The sequence below is a fragment of the Bidens hawaiensis genome, unplaced genomic scaffold (genome assembly GCF_021521415.1).
Source record: "Bidens hawaiensis isolate Kalapana, Puna unplaced genomic scaffold, B.hawaiensis_p1.1 tig00033110_1, whole genome shotgun sequence".
Taxonomy (NCBI): Eukaryota; Viridiplantae; Streptophyta; class Magnoliopsida; order Asterales; family Asteraceae; genus Bidens; species Bidens hawaiensis.
The window spans coordinates 94,886-112,178 of NW_027495651.1; the positions used below are offsets into that span (position 1 = coordinate 94,886).

The 17,293-nt window shown below is 33.1% G+C and overlaps 2 protein-coding genes across 2 annotated transcripts; both read right to left on the reverse strand.

Moving 5' to 3' along the window:
• Nucleotides 1-4,704: 4,704 nt before the first annotated feature.
• LOC143584379 (WEB family protein At5g16730, chloroplastic-like) lies at nt 4,705-9,258 on the reverse strand. Its single transcript, XM_077066448.1, has 3 exons — nt 9,127-9,258; nt 7,902-8,121; nt 4,705-7,437 (listed from the first exon to the last, which is right to left on the reverse strand). Exons 1-3 carry the CDS (start codon nt 9,144-9,146, stop codon nt 4,978-4,980), a joined length of 2,700 nt encoding a protein of 899 aa, XP_076922563.1. The 5' UTR covers nt 9,147-9,258; the 3' UTR covers nt 4,705-4,977.
• Nucleotides 9,259-14,019: 4,761 nt separating this feature from the next.
• LOC143584392 (uncharacterized) lies at nt 14,020-16,911 on the reverse strand. The gene is made up of 5 exons (XM_077066463.1): nt 16,720-16,911; nt 15,382-15,514; nt 15,124-15,217; nt 14,897-14,977; nt 14,020-14,322 (listed from the first exon to the last, which is right to left on the reverse strand). The coding sequence occupies exons 1-5, from the start codon at nt 16,757-16,759 to the stop codon at nt 14,188-14,190; spliced, it is 483 nt and encodes a 160-aa protein (XP_076922578.1). The 5' UTR covers nt 16,760-16,911; the 3' UTR covers nt 14,020-14,187.
• Nucleotides 16,912-17,293: the final 382 nt, after the last annotated feature.

Sequence of the window (17,293 nt, forward strand, 5' to 3'; positions counted from 1 at the left end):
CATAAAGATATTGATGGATAATGTCATATAAAGGTTGTACATTGCAAAACATTTGTTTGAATAGTTTGTTTTGTGAGTAGGAAGAGGTGGAGATGTAGAAGTCTGGGCCGGGCTCAGGCCTAAAGGGGTTGCACCTTTTAGGATTATTTTTTCAGGTATTTTTCGGGTAATATCGGGTATTTGAAAAATCTGGTTCCGGGTATTTGTAAGTATGAAACCGGTTCGGGTTTTCGGGTATTACCGGGTACAAATCGAGTCTGGTTCGGGTACGGGTTTTGGCACTAAAATGCATACCCTATTCGTACCCTACAGGTAGGGTCGGGTACGGCTTCGGGTATTAAAAGCCTGGGTATAAAAAAACCGGTTCCGGTTTTTTTTTCGGGTCCGGTTCCGAGTTCGGGTTTTTTTGTGCACATCTAGGTGGAGGTGTAGAAGTATGGGCCGGGCTTAGGCCCAAAAAGTCCAGCTTTTTTAGGCTCGCTTCTAGGCCCGTTGAACCTAAAAGTTGCATGTAGAGGTGTAAACAAAACCAGTTTTTTTTTCAAACCGAACCGGTTTGGGTTTTGCATGGTCAAAACCGGTTTGACCCAAACGGGTTTCAGCGTAGTACAAGTTGAACTGATCCAAACCGATTCAGTTCGGTTTAGAACTGGTTTTAGGCAAAAAAAAATGCTTTTCAAACCGGTTTGATTGTGAAAAGGCTGAACCGTCATACGAACCTGCAGTTCGGTTTTGTTTGGGAACCAGTTTGACTGAAACCGGTTTTTGATGTGAACTGGAACCGGTTGGATATGCGACGGGTTTTTTAGTCTCGGTACCAAACCTGGTCTCATCCATTTTGTATTTGTTAGCCCGTTAAACATTACCCATCAAGCTCACACGTGTACTTGATTATAGTCTTATGTGATTAAAAATTACTAGTTGGGATGCCCGTCAGCTCGTTACCTTAAACATGATCTTAAATTTGCTTCACATTATTAATATAAGCTATTCAACTGCACTTCTAACTATTATATAAATTTAATGATGTCACTAATAAAGTCAACATACTATTGATTATATTTTTTGAAGACTATAATATATCAATATATTCGGTTTCAGTGCGGGTAAACATGGTCGGGTAATTTACGGGTGTCACCAAATATCGGTCCGTTCAAATCAACGTAAAACTTCAAAAACTAATGCAATACATGATCCCATACCCAGATACATGTCCTGAATGTTCTGGGTTTTAGATTACCCGTCGGTTTCATGGAAGCTTTGATCAAGATACATGATTTGTTTAGTCTTTTCTAATGATTTTTCATATACTTTTATGTGATTAATTTTAGATGTAATGTGAATGTAATATGTATATTTGTAATGTTTTATAAGAACTAATTATTAAGTTTTCAAGACATCTTTTGATTCTTCAAAACTATATTGTTAAATGTCAAAATGACATGTTTGCGTCTCAGTGGTTTATGGGCGGGAGGGACATCGTTTTAGTTGATGGAGGGATTCAAAAGGACGTGCTTTGGAACCACGGGGAAGCAAACATATCATTTTGACTTTTAAGGGCACAATGGGCTCCCACCCATAAACCACAGGGACGCAAATAGGTATTGCCTCTTAATAATATAATATTTTTGTTTTCAAAATTTTTAATAGCAATTTGAAAAATATAAAAATAAAATCTTTTTTTTTGTAAACAAAAAGTTAGGAAGATATAAAAATGGGTCAAGGGCCCAATGTGAGACTACCAGGCCCAATTCCACTTTTTCAAGAAAATAAGTGGGCTTTAAAATGTTTCAGAATCAGGCTTTTCGGATATGGGCTTTCTCACCTCTAGATAATATCCATAGGCCCATAAGTTAGTAGCAAAAAATAACTAAACAAGAAAGTGAAAAACTGTTACCCATAACTCTAAATGCTAAGTATAGCACAAGAGTAGTTAATAATAAACTTTGATTATGGTACAAGATTTATAATATATTGGAGGTGTAAATACACATATTTGGGGTTAATAGTTTGTTCTTCAAGGCTTGCAACCAACCAAAAACTCGGGTCTAAAATAGTATACGATACCTTAACTGAAGTGTTGTGCGTTAAAACACTACCCGTCCTCACTGGACGAGTCTCTTAGACAACCACCAAACTCTACAACTCGAAAATCATTTGTTGCATCTTAACTGTTGAAATATATATCAAGTGATCAGTATTTTCAATCATGTTAATTTTTTGTTTTTTTTTTGTGAGACTTGGAAAATTCTCTTCATCGCGATTCGATTTACCTTATTATAAGTATCAAATATTATTTAATTTTATTAACATTACTGGGTAGTTTTAAAATGTTATTTATATCTCAATGTAACCTAGGGCTGTTTGTTCATTCTTATATGCAAACAGTTTTTTAGTTTATGAAACAAAAAGTTATTAGTGGAAGCTTTAAATGAGGTTATTTTTTGAAAAATAAAAAATATATATATATTATTAATTATTAATAAGGATAAATGTCAAAACGATTTTATTTTAATGAATCGGAGTTGTGGACCCCCCACCCCCTTTACTTCTATCGGTCCCATACGCCCGTAAAGAACATGCAAAGCTTTCATCCTTGGGAGATCGTTCTTAGGCAATGCGTTGTATCCTTTGAGTCTACATTCTCCATGCTTCGACGCTTCGCCACGTCAGCATCTGCTCCATCATTCACCTCATTACTCAATCTATTTTATACCTACCATTTGTTAGATTTTTTTTTATTAATTTTAATGTTAAATGATCATATGGCTCATATGAGGAGCCGTATGAGGTGGTGTTTGTCGAATTATACGGTTCGTATGATGTGTTTGGCTAACACATAAACGACTACTGAGAACACTCACATAGTCATATGGTCTGTATAACCATTTTTGGCCTTGTCATATAAAAAATATGTAAAACTCTAGTGTAAGAATCTGATTTAACACCTTGCAACCTAACAACCAGAATGATGTGAAATGCACGTTGGTGTAAAAATTTAGGAGTGGTGCCAAAACTTATTATTTATACCAAATAAAATTTATTATGCTTATGTAAATATTTGGCGCGTTTAGCCTAACGAGCCTAGTCAAGCTCGATATGAACACCAAGATTAAACTTATTATTTATACCAAATAAAATTTATTATGCTTATGTAAATATTTGGCGCGTTTAGCCTAACGAGCCTAGTCAAGCTCGATATGAACACCAAGATTAAGCATTAGTTCTTAACTGAGCTCCAATTCAAGACCGAGCTCATTCTGTAAGCCAGTCTCAAGTAGATCACGAGTGACCCAGCTCGTTACACCTCTAAATTTTTATTTATATTTATATTTTTTTAATAAAAAACCAATTGCCATATTTAAATGAGTTGTGACATTCTTCATGACAAATTCTCATTATTACTTGCATAAAATGAAAGTAAAAAAACAAGACCCAAATGCCTTCTTCCATTTTGGAAACCCAACTGACATGTGCTGCACCACATGGTCCAAACAAGATATGACTTGTCATGCTGGCAGTCTAGTCTATATTATTGAACATGATGGCCAACAATTGCCAATTGCTTAAATTGAGTATGCATGTGCATGTGCATGTGCATGTGCATGTGCATGTGCATGTGCATGTGCATGTGCATGTGCATGTACTATTTGCCTTGTAACAATTTAAAGATGTTCAAGCATCATACACCACTTGCACTTGCAGACACATGGGCCTCAAGATCACTGACATAAGCATTTGCAGAAAAACTAACTGTGAACAGATCATTTTTAATTTAATATAATAGGTACAACAAGATGCAATTCACATATGCATACAATAATTGTTTCTTTTCTTTATTTTTTTCTTTAAATTAAATCTTTTAAACATGCTTAGAACTTAGAAGGGTATGAATGTATGATTACATAACTTCCATATTTAAATTTATCAACCCATAAAACTTCATTTTTTTGACTTAAAACTCGAGTTATCGTTGTATACGCAAAAAAAGGTTTGACTTTTATAGAAAAGTCAAACCGAAACCAGATGAAGCTACTAATAGTAGTTTACACAAATATTTCCTGTATACTTGAAATTAAACTACTCATCAAGTTAAATGATTTTGCTTAAAACTCATAATTATAACAGTTTACAGATTTTTTTTTTTTTTTTTTTTTTTTTTTTTTTTTTTTTTTTGAATCTTTAATTTTACCTTTTACAGATTAAACAAGATTTTGACTTTACAGAAGAAAAGTCAAACTAAAACCAGATGAAGCTGCTAATTCTTAACCATTTAATATCAGTTTACACAAACTTTTCCCATAAACTCAAAAGTTTAACAAACTTAACCATCAAGTAGTTTCTCCGATTTTTCTTGAAACTCGAATAATAATAGCAGTTTACACAAAATGTTGACTTTTACCAAAAGTCAACGTGAAACCAGATGCTAGCTGTTTCCTTCCAAATAACAGTTTACTAAAAGCTTTTCCCATAGAAGTTACAAATGAACCTACTAATCAAGTTATACGCTTTCGTTTTGTTAAAACTCAAATACTGGTGGACATAAAAGATTTTGACCATTACCTAAAAGTCAAACACAAAACCATATATACTTCAAATAAGTCTATGGTTTCTATCTATCAAGTTATAAGCTATAATTTTGCTCATAACTTGAATTATAGTTTGCACAAAGCAGTTTTGACTATTTTGACTTTTACAGAAAAGTCAACCAAAACCACATGAAGCTGTTATTTCTTTCCAAATAACTTCTTAGGTTCCATACAAGGTGAAATCAGTCACATACAAAGGGAATAGCATACACATAATACAATATAGTAATAATAATGACAATAATAACAAACAAATCTCCAAAGACGATACGTGATACGTAATTACGCACTGTTTTAAATTTAAAAAAAACAAATTTAAATTGTATCGAAATAAAAAAAAACAAAAAACAACACAACACATGTAACATTGATTTACCTCTTTCTTTCACTACTTCTGGTTGGTGTTACTTGTGCCTTTCTTCTTCAACAAGCTTCCAAACTTTTTCAGCAACGGTTTCTTCTTCTTCACTTGCGAATCCTGCTTCGACGGTGACGTGGCGCCATTTTCGACGTTTTCAGCACCGTTTATGTTAATCTGATCATACCCTTCACCGGTTTCGGTTTTGGAATCCACGTCATCGTCGAAAGACTCGTCGTGGCCCGTTGTGTCTCGTTCGGGCGACAATTCTTTTTCTTCAATTTTGCAACTTTCCCACATCTTAAATTCACCCTCTTCAGAATCTTTATGTTCTCCGTTCACATCTTTCACAAGTGAATCCGTTTTAAATTCAAATTCTTTAGTTTTATTCTCATTTTCGTTCTCGTTTTCGTTTTCAACCGATGGTGTTTCTTTTGGCAGTTGCTCGATTTTAGCGTCTCCGTTATGTTCAGAGAATTCCACCACTTTCGGAAGCATGTCATAATCTTTCTCACTGTCGGTCGCGTCATCATTTTCAACAACTGTCACTTTAGCAGATTTCTCCTCGAGCAATTTAGTCAACTCCCCGATCTTTTTCAAAGATTCGACTTCCCGTGCTTTAAGCTCCGAGATTTCTTGATCAAGACTCTGAATTTCATTTTCTTTATCCATCAAACCTTCTTTCAAATGCATACTTTCGGCTTTTGCATCACCGAGAAGTTCTTTAAGATACCCAACTTCAGTTTCGGTTTCCTTCAAAAGATTCTTGATGTGGGCCCGTTCTTCGTTAGAAGCATGCGTTTCCTTTTCGGTTTCTTGAAGTAAAGCTGTTAACTTGCTAACCTCCGTCTTCAAAGATTCATTTTCTTGATTTGAATTCTTCACACAATCCATCAATTCGGTTTCTTTTTCTTTCCATTCCGATTCCGTGATTTTATGGCTGTCTTTAGCTTTCTTGATCGTGTTCATAAGCATGTCGATTTCATGTTTCGCATCGTCAAGCATGTTTTGGTACTTCTCGTTTGTTGTTTGCAACGCGTGTTTCAAATCTTCAATTTGTGCTTCATAGTTTTCGTTTTCGGATTGATTTAATAGTAACTTTTCCTTAGCTTCTCTTGCTTCTGCCGAGACTTCATGTAAAGCCGAAGCTAAGCTTTCCAACGCTTTCTTGCTTTTTTCTTCTTCGTCTTTAGAAGTTTCCAATTCACTTATGAGCTTGTTCTTTTCTTCTAGAAGGTTCTGCACGCTGCTAGCCGCTAACTTCTCATTATTCAAAGCTTGTGTCTTTTCTTCCTTCACAACTTCAAGCTCGTTTTTCAAGATTTCGGCTTTTTTTGCCGTTTCAGAAGCTTCTGACTTTAACTTTTGAAGCGCGCGCTCGGATTCTTCAAGATCGCCTTTTTGTCTCACGTTCGACATTTCTAATAACCCGACTTTTTCCTTCAGAGAAGAAAGCTCGGTTTCGGCGTCTCTCAACAAACGGTTGCTGTCTTCCAAATCTTTGACCGTTGACTCGAGCGATGCGTTTGCAGATCTTTCTAATCTTTTCGCTTCTTCCGCTTGAAGATCCAATTCTTCCACACGTTTCTTCCATTCTTCCATTAAACTTCTTGCATATGATTCCGACATTTTAGCAGTTTCTAACTCAATGTTTAGTTCCTCAAACGAAGCTTCAATATGCACCAACTTTTCCTTATACACTTTAGCTTTTTTGAGCTCAAGATTCAGAGTTTCAATCTCCGATTTCAACTCTTTTTCCTCTGATTTCAAATACTCGACCTCGGATTTCAATTCAGACACCAATTTGTCGGTTTCTTGACCCTCGGATTTTAACAACTCGATCTCTGATTTTAATTCAGAAACCAACTTTTCACTCTGACTTGCTTCCGATTTCAGAGTTTCAATCTCCAAATTGAGTTCAGAAATCATCTTATTAGCTTGATCGGCTTCCGACTCGAATTTGGCATTCAACAATCCCTTCAATCGAGTGATCTCATTCGTTAAAGTTTCCACCTTTTCCATCTGCGCTTCAGCAATCTTTGTTGCATCATCCGCATGCTTAAGAGCTTGATCTTTAGCATCACAAGTCATGGTCAACTCTTGTTTGACTTTTTCAAGCTCTTGAGTTGCAGCAACGAGCGCTGCCACGTCAGTAGCGTGCTGGTTTTTGACGGAATCCACCTCTTTTTCCCATTGTTCTTCCTTCTTTTGAGCGGACTCGATTCCCGCTTGTTCCATTTCAACCGCGCGGAATTTTTCGATTTCGATGTTTTCTTCCGCATTCTTTTGAGCCACGAGTGCCTCACGAAGCTTCTCGTTTGTTTCTTCGGATAACTTTTGTGCTTCTTTTAGATCATTAATGGCTTTTTCTTTCTCCTTTTCAACAGAAATTAACTTCTCTTCGGCTTTTTTAAGATTTTCTTGCAAAGCAGTTAACTGAGCTTGCAATTCGGACCCCTTTAGCACCCCCCTTGGACTCGGTGCCGGTTTCTGAAAATCCACAAAGAAAACAAAAATATATAAGATAATTTCAAAGTTTCATAATATAAAAACAAAAACTTGGCTTATCCTATTACAAAACTAAAAAAGTTTAAATTTTATGGTCCTGCAAAAATTGGTCAAAAATCTTGGATCCGTCATATACTTAATTTTTTGATGATGTGGCAATGCATATATTTTGCCAAATCAGCAATACATGCCCATGTTCAGTTAAAAAATTAAATCTTGTTTCAGAATCCATACCGGATTATAAAGATTTAAGCTACTTTTGATCATGATCCGATTATTTACGATGAGAAGTATAACCGTCAAGTGTCAAGAGGATTTAATTTGGATTCTTGATTCAATTTAACCCAATTATAAACAAAAAAAAATTGTGTAAGCAATTACAATAGAAACATAACAATATATAAAAAATATTAAGAATGAAAATTCAAGAAATGGGGCCCACTTACTTCAGCAAGGCTGCTGGTCTTCGGCGACCGTCGATCTACTATCGGCTTCGAAACCGCAGGCCTCGGGGACCGCTCCACCGAGGCTCGTGTGCTTGGAACTGGAGATGGTGAATCGGTTTCCGATTTAGCGACTCCTCGGCCAAGTTTACTGACTCGAAGCGTCGCCGGTGATGTTTTACTTATCGGAGCTTTGGTAGCCGGAGGTGTATCCGATGAAGATCTATCCAATTTCCACATTATTAATTATTAATCACAATCAGAAACATAAAAAGATACAAACTTTACACTAATCACACACAAATACCAAACCAAACATAACTAAACACAACTAAACATGTTAATAAACCCTAGAAATGGGATATTTGAAATTAACCAACATTATTAATAATTAATCACAATCAGAAACATAAAAAGATACAAACTTTACACTAATTACACACACAAATACTAAACTATACATAACTAAACACAACTAAACATGTTAATAAACCCGAGAAATGGGATCTTTGAAACTAAACAACATTATTAATTATTAATCACAATCAGAAACATAAAAAGATACAAACTTTACACTAATTACACACAAATACTGAACTAAACATAACTAAATAGAACTAAACATATTAACAAACCCTAGAAATGGGATCTTTGAAATTAACCAACATTATTAATTTTATCAATTATTAATCACAATCAAAAACATAAAAAGATACAAACTTGACACAAATTTCACACAAATACTGAACTAAACATAACTAAATAGAACTAAACATATTAACAAACCCTAGAAATGGGATCTTTGAAATTAACCAACATTATTAATTTTATCAATTATTAATCACAATCAAAAACATAAAAAGATACAAACTTGACACAAATTTCACACAAATACTGAACTAATTATAATTAAACATAACTAAACAGAACAAAATATATTGACAAACCCTAGAAATTGGGATCTTTGAAATTAATGAACATAAAGGCTAAAGTTAGCAACTTTATACCATAATAATACAACTACCAATGGGGGCTTAGTGGGTTTTCAATTTCTTGAAAAAACTAATGATCAAACTAGAAAAATGTTGAAAAATGTCAGATCTGAAGTGGGTAGTTCAAGATTTCAAGAAAAGATGAAGACCCAGATCAGGAACAAGAAATCAAGTACAGATTGAGTGATAAACAGCATAAAGGTTTCAAGCTTTAGCAAGAAAGATGTGAAATTTACTTTGACTTGGTAGTAGACATGATCAGAGTGGTGACACTGGTTCAGTAGAAGTAGAAGATATGGTGGTTTTAATTTGGAAAAATAATGTTGATAAAATAATATGAAGTGTTGTCCCAACCAAACCAGGTTGTGCAGAGAGAGAAGGTTGAGATTATTTGATTAGGGTCGGTGCGGTTACATTTAAAAATAATAATAATAATAATAATAATATATTTAGGTATTTTGTTAGTGGTGCGGTTCGGTTTTTTTTGGCTAAAATCAAACGAAAATCAAAACTTTGGTTTTTGGATTTTTGAAACCGTTCGATTTCGGTTTTTAGTTTTCGTTTCGGTTTCGACGTTTTCGGGTTGTCATATGAGCTTGAAAATTTTAGGTCGAAATTTTTTTCTTTTTTATAAATTAATAGATTTATGTATAAATAATGTTGTTAATGGTTAATTAATAAACTATTATACATATGGGGGGGAAATATTTTAGTTATATATTTATTAATTTTTTATAAGTTATTTAAAATAAAGAAAACAAAAAAATAAAAATCTAGAAAATCGGTTTGGTTTAGTAATTTCGGTTTTTATTACATGCAAAACCAAACCATTAGTTCGGTTTTTACAAAAAAAAACAAAACAAAAACAAATTGTCGGTTTTTGTTTTCATTTAGTTTAGATTTTTTTATTTTTGATCGGTTTTTCCTGTTTCTTACACACCCTTACCTTTGCCTCCAAAGCTGCTGCGTTTCTTAAAAGAATTAAGTTGGTTGTGCACAGTAACTTATAAACGTCAAAGAACTATAATTTCACTAATCACTAGAACCGGTTTTGCCATTTAAAAGTGGCTCGTTTTGGATCATTTTATTCGGTATTAATAAAATTAAGATTCCAAAAAATTGAAAAAAAAAGGTATTAATTGAGTTGTACATTATGCAATAATGGATGTACAATGAGCCAAACACACTTGCCCAGTCATTCGCGTGCTGCCTGCCTGTCTTGTCTTCATTTCTTTATCTTTTTGCCAGGCCTATGACCTCCTTTCCATATCCCTGCAACTTTTTTATTTTTATTTTAATTTATTATTATTTTTTTATATTTTAAAGATTATTTTCAAGATTTTGTTTTGTAGATCTTGCCCTACTTAAAGAGACAATCTAAATAAATATGTTAATAATGGACCATAATTTCATTTATTGATCTTGATTCTTGGATTAGTATGATAGAGACAAATAAGTAAATTATTTATAGTTTGGTACTTTGATGACTTTTTTCTATATATATAATTTTATGATAAAAGACAAATAAAAATAAGTAAATAGCATGTTTTGTATTTTGATGACTTGATCTACATATTATTTCGGAAAGTATTATCATTAACCTTTTTAATCTAGCAAAGTTACTATAACTTTTACCATAAAATCCAGGGCCTGAGTTCAGTCTATTGTTTAAGTTTGTTTGTACATACCTTATATTATGTTACGTAATATAATCATATAATATATGGACAACAAATACGAGACACACAAAATTAAATGGTATATCTGACCTCAAACATAATTTGTCAATCATGTGTTATCTGAGATAGTATATTAAGTTTAACGGAAATTTTGCAATTGAGAAACCCGTCAAAATTAACAAGACACTTCATAAACAGAATAAACATTATTTGAAAACTTTATTTTTGTCATTAATATATAACTTCATTTATCATTTGTTGAGAAAAGTGGTTATATTCAATATATTTTATGCTTTTAAATTTGGTTTATATACCAAAATATACAATGAACTTAATTTTTTAATTTTTAATTTTGGTTTTCATCAACTAAACATTTGGTTTTATTAAGTTCACATGATGGACTATAGACTCAGAGACACTTTCAACTAAGTTTAATAAATAGCATGTTATACTAGGTGCAAAAAGAATGGCCCCCCACCCCTTCAAATGTCACTCATTTTTGTTCTCTAAATTTTCTAACAAGTATTACTTAGATTATGTGATTTATGATTTTTGGCTGTGACTACTTATCTTATTATAACAATTTTTTAAATAACATATATTCTTTTAATATTATTTATATCATTTTATCGGGTTGACAATTTAAAGTTACTTATACAAGATTGTTTATGTGTGGTCTCAACGTGTTATATAAAGCTTGGCTTATGTGTCGATTGATTAGTTCGCAGAAAATGTTACTTAACATTAAGGTCAACTTTACTTTGAAAAGCTTTCTTTTATTTTATTATTTTTCTTTAAAAGGATAAACATGTGTTTGACTTAACGGTAAATATAGACGGGGTCAACGATTTAAATGAAATCGACAAGACTTGTGAGAAAAAAAAACATTTTGTGATGAAAATGAATAGGTGACCAAATTCCAGGGATATTTTTAATGAAAGTGAAAATGTGACCAAATATGAAAAAAGTGTGGCTTGATAATTAATAAATGTTTATACACTTTGCTTTTGATATTTATAGATTCCTAATCCCTGAGATTGTAGAGCTACTTAGTCATGTCTGACAGATTATAATGAATAATAATGTTATCATCCCATGTTATATAATATTATTTTTAATGGTATTACAATTATAGTGTGAAGATATAGATGAAAAATAAAAACAGAATAAAGAAAAAAGTAATCATCTTCCAAAAGATAATGTTAGTGGGTGAACCAAACCCTTTTGATAAGTTTTGGGTTAATTGCAACTACATGCAAAAAAAAGTTAAAAAAATAATTATAATAAAGGTAAATATAATAATATTAAAGTTGTGGGCCCCACAATCAGACTACACCACCAAAATGGATTTGTCTGGTTTCACTTGGCTAGACTGCCGCCGCTTTCTTTCAACTATTCACTTATTCTTTTACTAAAATTCCCAAAATAGTCTATTTATAGTTTGAGTTTCCAAATTTATCTCTCATAATTTAAGTTTCCAATTTTATCTCTTTGGAATTTCGTCGCCAACAACGTGATAGCGAAAACCGACGATGCGTTAGCGAAACAAATAGAATAACGACTCGTATGGTCTATTAGAAGCAAAATCAGAATATCTAGTTATGGGATTTTGGAAAATGGTTGTTTTCATTATTCAATTATTTGCATTGGTTCGATTATGAATTAACATTCATTTAAAAAGGGTTTTTGGATATTAATAATACAACTTTGATCTATTGGTCGGTATTAATATCAACTGAATCAATGTTTTCTGACAATTCCAACTTTTAACATATTTTTCTCAAAGTGAAAAACGGCATACTAACAAGTGAAAAAGGGTCAAAAGAAAATTTACATAAGCTCCATTTTTTTATACTCAGTCTTGAGCACTCGAAATCTCAGAGATGGTCGTTAGACTTCACAAATCTAACATGTTGGTTGTCAACCTAGAAACAAAGTTTTCTCTCTTTTCTCGGTTTTCTCCATTTCTTTTGTTGGTTTACATGAATTATAATACGGTGTTGGTGCAGGCATAAGATTTGGCAAAGTTCTTGGAAAATCATCCTGATGGTGATGACGTTTTGTTACAGGCACACCACTCATTTCTTGTGTATATGTTTCAAATATTGCAAGTTAAGTGCACAACGTATAACTGACAATTAACAATGATGAGAAAATGATTATAACAGTAGCGAAAGAACAAGGGTAATTAAGGTACACTATGATTGTTAAACTTTCTACTACTTAAAGTTAGGTACTTGTTACAACACAATAACTATAGTCATTAGTTTGCAATCTTGGTTTAATAAGCGCAAGGTGTGTGCACGCCTTCGTATAACCAAATAAGCTTTATTTACAGACGGAGTGTTTGAAATTCGGAAAAACGCTTTATGACAGAGATTTTTAAATGTAGAATTATTATCGGTCAATACACAAGTTGAGATTATTTATTTCCAATTTGCTTATAATGATATGGCTTTTATGTGTACAAATAACATCTCATATTGAAAAGATCTTATAAGCCAATCAAATATGTATAATGTTTCAAATATGATATATAGCAACTTTAGAAAATAGAAAATGACATAATTACAAAAAAGCATTTGATTACTTATGCAATTTTAAACATGTTTTTGGACTGATATAGATGAATCTGATATATACTTGAGTGATGTTAACATAATTAGGCTGTTTGCTTGGCACCCCAAGTACCAAAGGTCCGCGTCATCATTTTTCATGTGTTATATATGTATCTACATCTAACAGTCGAGTGACATTGATTCACAAGCAAAAAAATCTTGGACATGTCACTGACGCGGTACTTAATATATATTTAAAATTAGAAAATATATATTTAAAATTAGAAAAAAGTTGAAACTTAACTTTCTACGTTTTATGTTGAGTTTCCAAACTTTAAGACGCGCTAGATTTTAATAAAATCAACTTTCATCTATTGGCCAAAGATTAATCCAAACTCAATAAATGTTTACAGACAGTCCCAAATTTGAACGTATCTTCCTTCAGCATCCACATACGTATATTTCACTTCTTCAAAACGCTAACGAGGTTACTTTTCAGTTAGTACGAAATTATTGAAAGAAAATGTGTTCAAATCAGTGTTGTTGAGACCGGACGATCGGCCGGTCGAACCGGTCCGATTCACATAGTTAGCTCGGCTCCCAGTGAACCGGGCGGTCTGAACTGGTCAGAGCGAAAAACCGGACCGGTTGAACCGGTTTTCTATGAATTTTTTTTTTTTGAAAAATCATTTTTCAAGGCCGACACGTCATTTTTTGACCAAAGTTGTTCGGCCGGTCCGACCGGTTGAACAGTCCGGTTCGGTGTCCGATCCGGTTATGAAAACATTGCTTCAAACTTGACACTGTCAGTAAACATTTCCTAAGTCAGGATTATTAGAATCCCGCAACACTAATAATAATTCAATTCAAGGTAATAATTTATAAGCATAGATTAGTCTTAGAAAACCAGATATTATGATCAAAAGTGTACACTACACAAACAACTCATGTTTGTAATGGATGAAACTGAACCATAGTTTTCAAAATATCATCTTTAACCACATTTGTTTTTTTTTCTTCCACCAGATTGAAAAACTGATATTATGCATCACTTGTTCATTCACATGGTGGCTTCTTCAGGGTCGGTCTCAACTGGCACGCGCGGCATGTTATTCCCACCTCTCAAGCGTGAAGACACGTTGTCAATCGCAGAGTTAAGCTGGCTTATTTTCGCATTCAATGTCTGCCTGGTTTTCTGCATTTTTTGGCATACAAAATTAAACTAATGAGTACCAGTAAAAGTGGCAAGATGGGGCGGGTCAAAACATATTCAAATCAAAATGAGTCTTTTTGCAAGGGTCGCGTAGAGGTGTAAAACAAGGCAAGCAGGCTCATAAGCTATTTGAGATCGGCTAGTTAAAAGCTCAAACCAAGCCGAGCTTAAACTAGCCTAAGCCTTAAAATAAGCTTGCTTTATAAACAAACCCAAGCTTCACTTAACGAGCTCGAGCTAGCTCGTGAGACTAATATTTATATAATATCATTCAATGCATTTTATTATATATAATAATAATACTTATTATATATAAAATTATAATAAAAGTAATAAAATAATATATATTGGGTTATACAAAAATTATAATTAAAAAATATAAAATAATTAAAAATGTAAAATTATTAATGATTATTACATAAATCTTCGGATAAAATGATTTAGAAGGTAGCATGCATAAAAAATAGACATAAAACACACCCCAAATCGACTCATTCATAAGCGAACAGGTCGAGCATAATAGCGCAAGACCAAACACAAAATTACAAAAACGCACCTCTAAACCTTCATCATAGTATATTGGCCGTTTCGCCCTCCTAAATCCATATTCATCTTCGTTCAAGAGAGATCTTCTTATCTAGTCATTGAACAAAAATACTTATCAAGTTAACACAAACACTTACATTCAAATCTTGGTTGAGCAAACAAGTAAAAGATATAAATTTGTGTGATAAATTAGCACTTAATTAAATGGATATTAATGCATGAGGTATTCATTTTCACCTGTGGAGCGAAGATGTATGCAAGAGTCCCACATAGCGCACCGCCCAACAGAAAACCAGCAACAAAGTCACCACCACTTCCACCGCTACGATCACTGAATACAAAAAATTTAAAGAACAAAATAATAGATATAAGATCCGCGAGTTAACTCATTAACAAATTCACATAAAATGACACATGAAGAGAATTTTCTTTTCCCTTATTTGTGTTCCCATGAAAAAAAGCATTAGTTAACCAAATGCAAACAAGGTGTCTTACTTGTACTGCGCACATGTCGCCAACTTCTTCAGAGTTCTTTGTTGGTTTGACTTCTTTTGATGAGTCAAAGTAGTTTTACCATACAAGAACGAACTACCAGACAAATTCTCATGTCCCTTGCGACCAGATCGAACTGTAGAACATAAAACCATCACACAAACCATGCACACGCTCAATCACGAACTAAATAAAACCATGAGTTTTACAAGAAAAAGATATATATATATATATATATATATATAAGACTTCAGCAGCATGCAAACAGATGTGAACATCTATCGTTAATCACATTTCTACTACATTATAAGCTACAACTTAATCAACAACACATGGTTTCTATCACCAACCATTCAAAATCTCTTTATCCTTCTGGTTATTTTTACATATCAATCTCCTCCAACCCCTATATTTGGCCGATATTGACCCCTAAATCTTTAACCAATCACATAAAGAATGTAACTTTCTCTCCAAATATGATAAAACCATGGGCACTCCATGGCAAGCTTTGAACCCATGTGGTAAACCTTTGCCACTTAACCAACCTATGCTTATTTTTTGTGTTTAATTTAATTTAAATTTAAAAAAGCAACTAAAAGTTCTAGGCTACTTGTGGGTATCTGATGCCAGTGATTTTGTAGTTTGTTGGTACTTGAGGGTAAAAATGAGATAGCAGCGCAGGATTGACCGGTGCATGGGTAATACCCTAAGGGGAAAGGACTTAAAGGGTACCCAAGAAGCATCTTTAACCATAGAAATCAACAACAATTACCAAGAAAAATCAAAAATTTATTTAACAAGAATTCAAGATTTCAAAAACCCATAGACAATTAGTGGCAAGAAACCAAAGGGTACCCAAAAAACACCTTTAACCACATATATCAACAACAATTACCAAGAAAAATCAAAACTTTATCCAACAAGAATTCTAGGCTTAACAAATCCTAACAAAAAAATCATAACTTAAACAAATATTAAACAAAGGATGTAACTTTCTCTACAAATTTTATAAACCCTAGAAAGAAAGAAGCAAGAACTGATATAAACCCAACAAAATGCTAAAAATCACAACTTTCAAAGGGCAAATTAGTCATAAAATCTAACGGGATTAAACTGATACTTCAATTAACCAAAAACCCATAATCAATTAACCACATACATCAACAAAAATTACCAATAAAAATCAAAACTTTATCCAACAAGAATTCAAGATTTCAAAAACCCTAAAAATTAAAAAAAAATTATCACCAAAAACCTATAAACAATTAACCATAAAAATCAAAACTTTATCCTACAAGAATTCACAATTCAATAAATTAAGCAGAAATTACATAAATTTACCAGAGATTGAAGCAGGTGAGACAATGGTGGATGCAGCCATGGATCAGTAGAGATTAAAGATCAAGAAATGAAATGAATGGGGTCAAGAAGCAGACAGCAAAGCAGTGGATATTATTATATCATAAAGAGTTGCTGGTGAAGGGTAAAATTGGAAATTTTAATAATATGTACTTCCGTTGGTCTTTCCGCCACCATTTGTTTGCCGAAGATAACTACTTTGGTTTCATCGGAATTACCCTTTTGACTATATTAATATGTGTGGGTCCCACCCATTTTGATTATATTTTTTTTAAACAGGTTCACATTACAGTTTGGTTTGGTGTTAATCCGGGAAACCATCCTGTCGGCTGCCAATTGACAGTTATTGTGACTCACTTTTTAAAGTAACACACGGTGAGACGAAAACCTGAGGGGGCTCAAGATCCGAACTGACAACCTCGCAAAGCCTAGCTCAAATCTTTCATTTTCATAATCTACCAAAAGTGACACAAGTGGATATCGAACTTGAGTCTCCACTGGAGAACATATAATGTGTCCTATAATTTTATATTAAATTATTATTTTATATATTAAT

Coding starts and splice junctions, on each gene's coding strand:
- LOC143584392 (XM_077066463.1), bottom strand. CDS start 16,759: ATGGCTGCATCCACCATTGTCTCACCTGCTTCAATCTCTG. Junction 14,978..15,123: donor CATACATCTTCGCTCCACAG/GTGAAAATGAAT, acceptor TTCAATGACTAG/ATAAGAAGATCTCTCTTGAA. Junction 14,323..14,896: donor ACTATGATGAAGGTTTAGAG/GTGCGTTTTTGT, acceptor CAAAAAATGCAG/AAAACCAGGCAGACATTGAA.
- LOC143584379 (XM_077066448.1), bottom strand. CDS start 9,146: ATGTCTACTACCAAGTCAAA. Junction 8,122..9,126: donor ATGTCTACTACCAAGTCAAA/GTAAATTTCACA, acceptor GAAATTGGATAG/ATCTTCATCGGATACACCTC. Junction 7,438..7,901: donor AGACCAGCAGCCTTGCTGAA/GTAAGTGGGCCC, acceptor GTGGATTTTCAG/AAACCGGCACCGAGTCCAAG.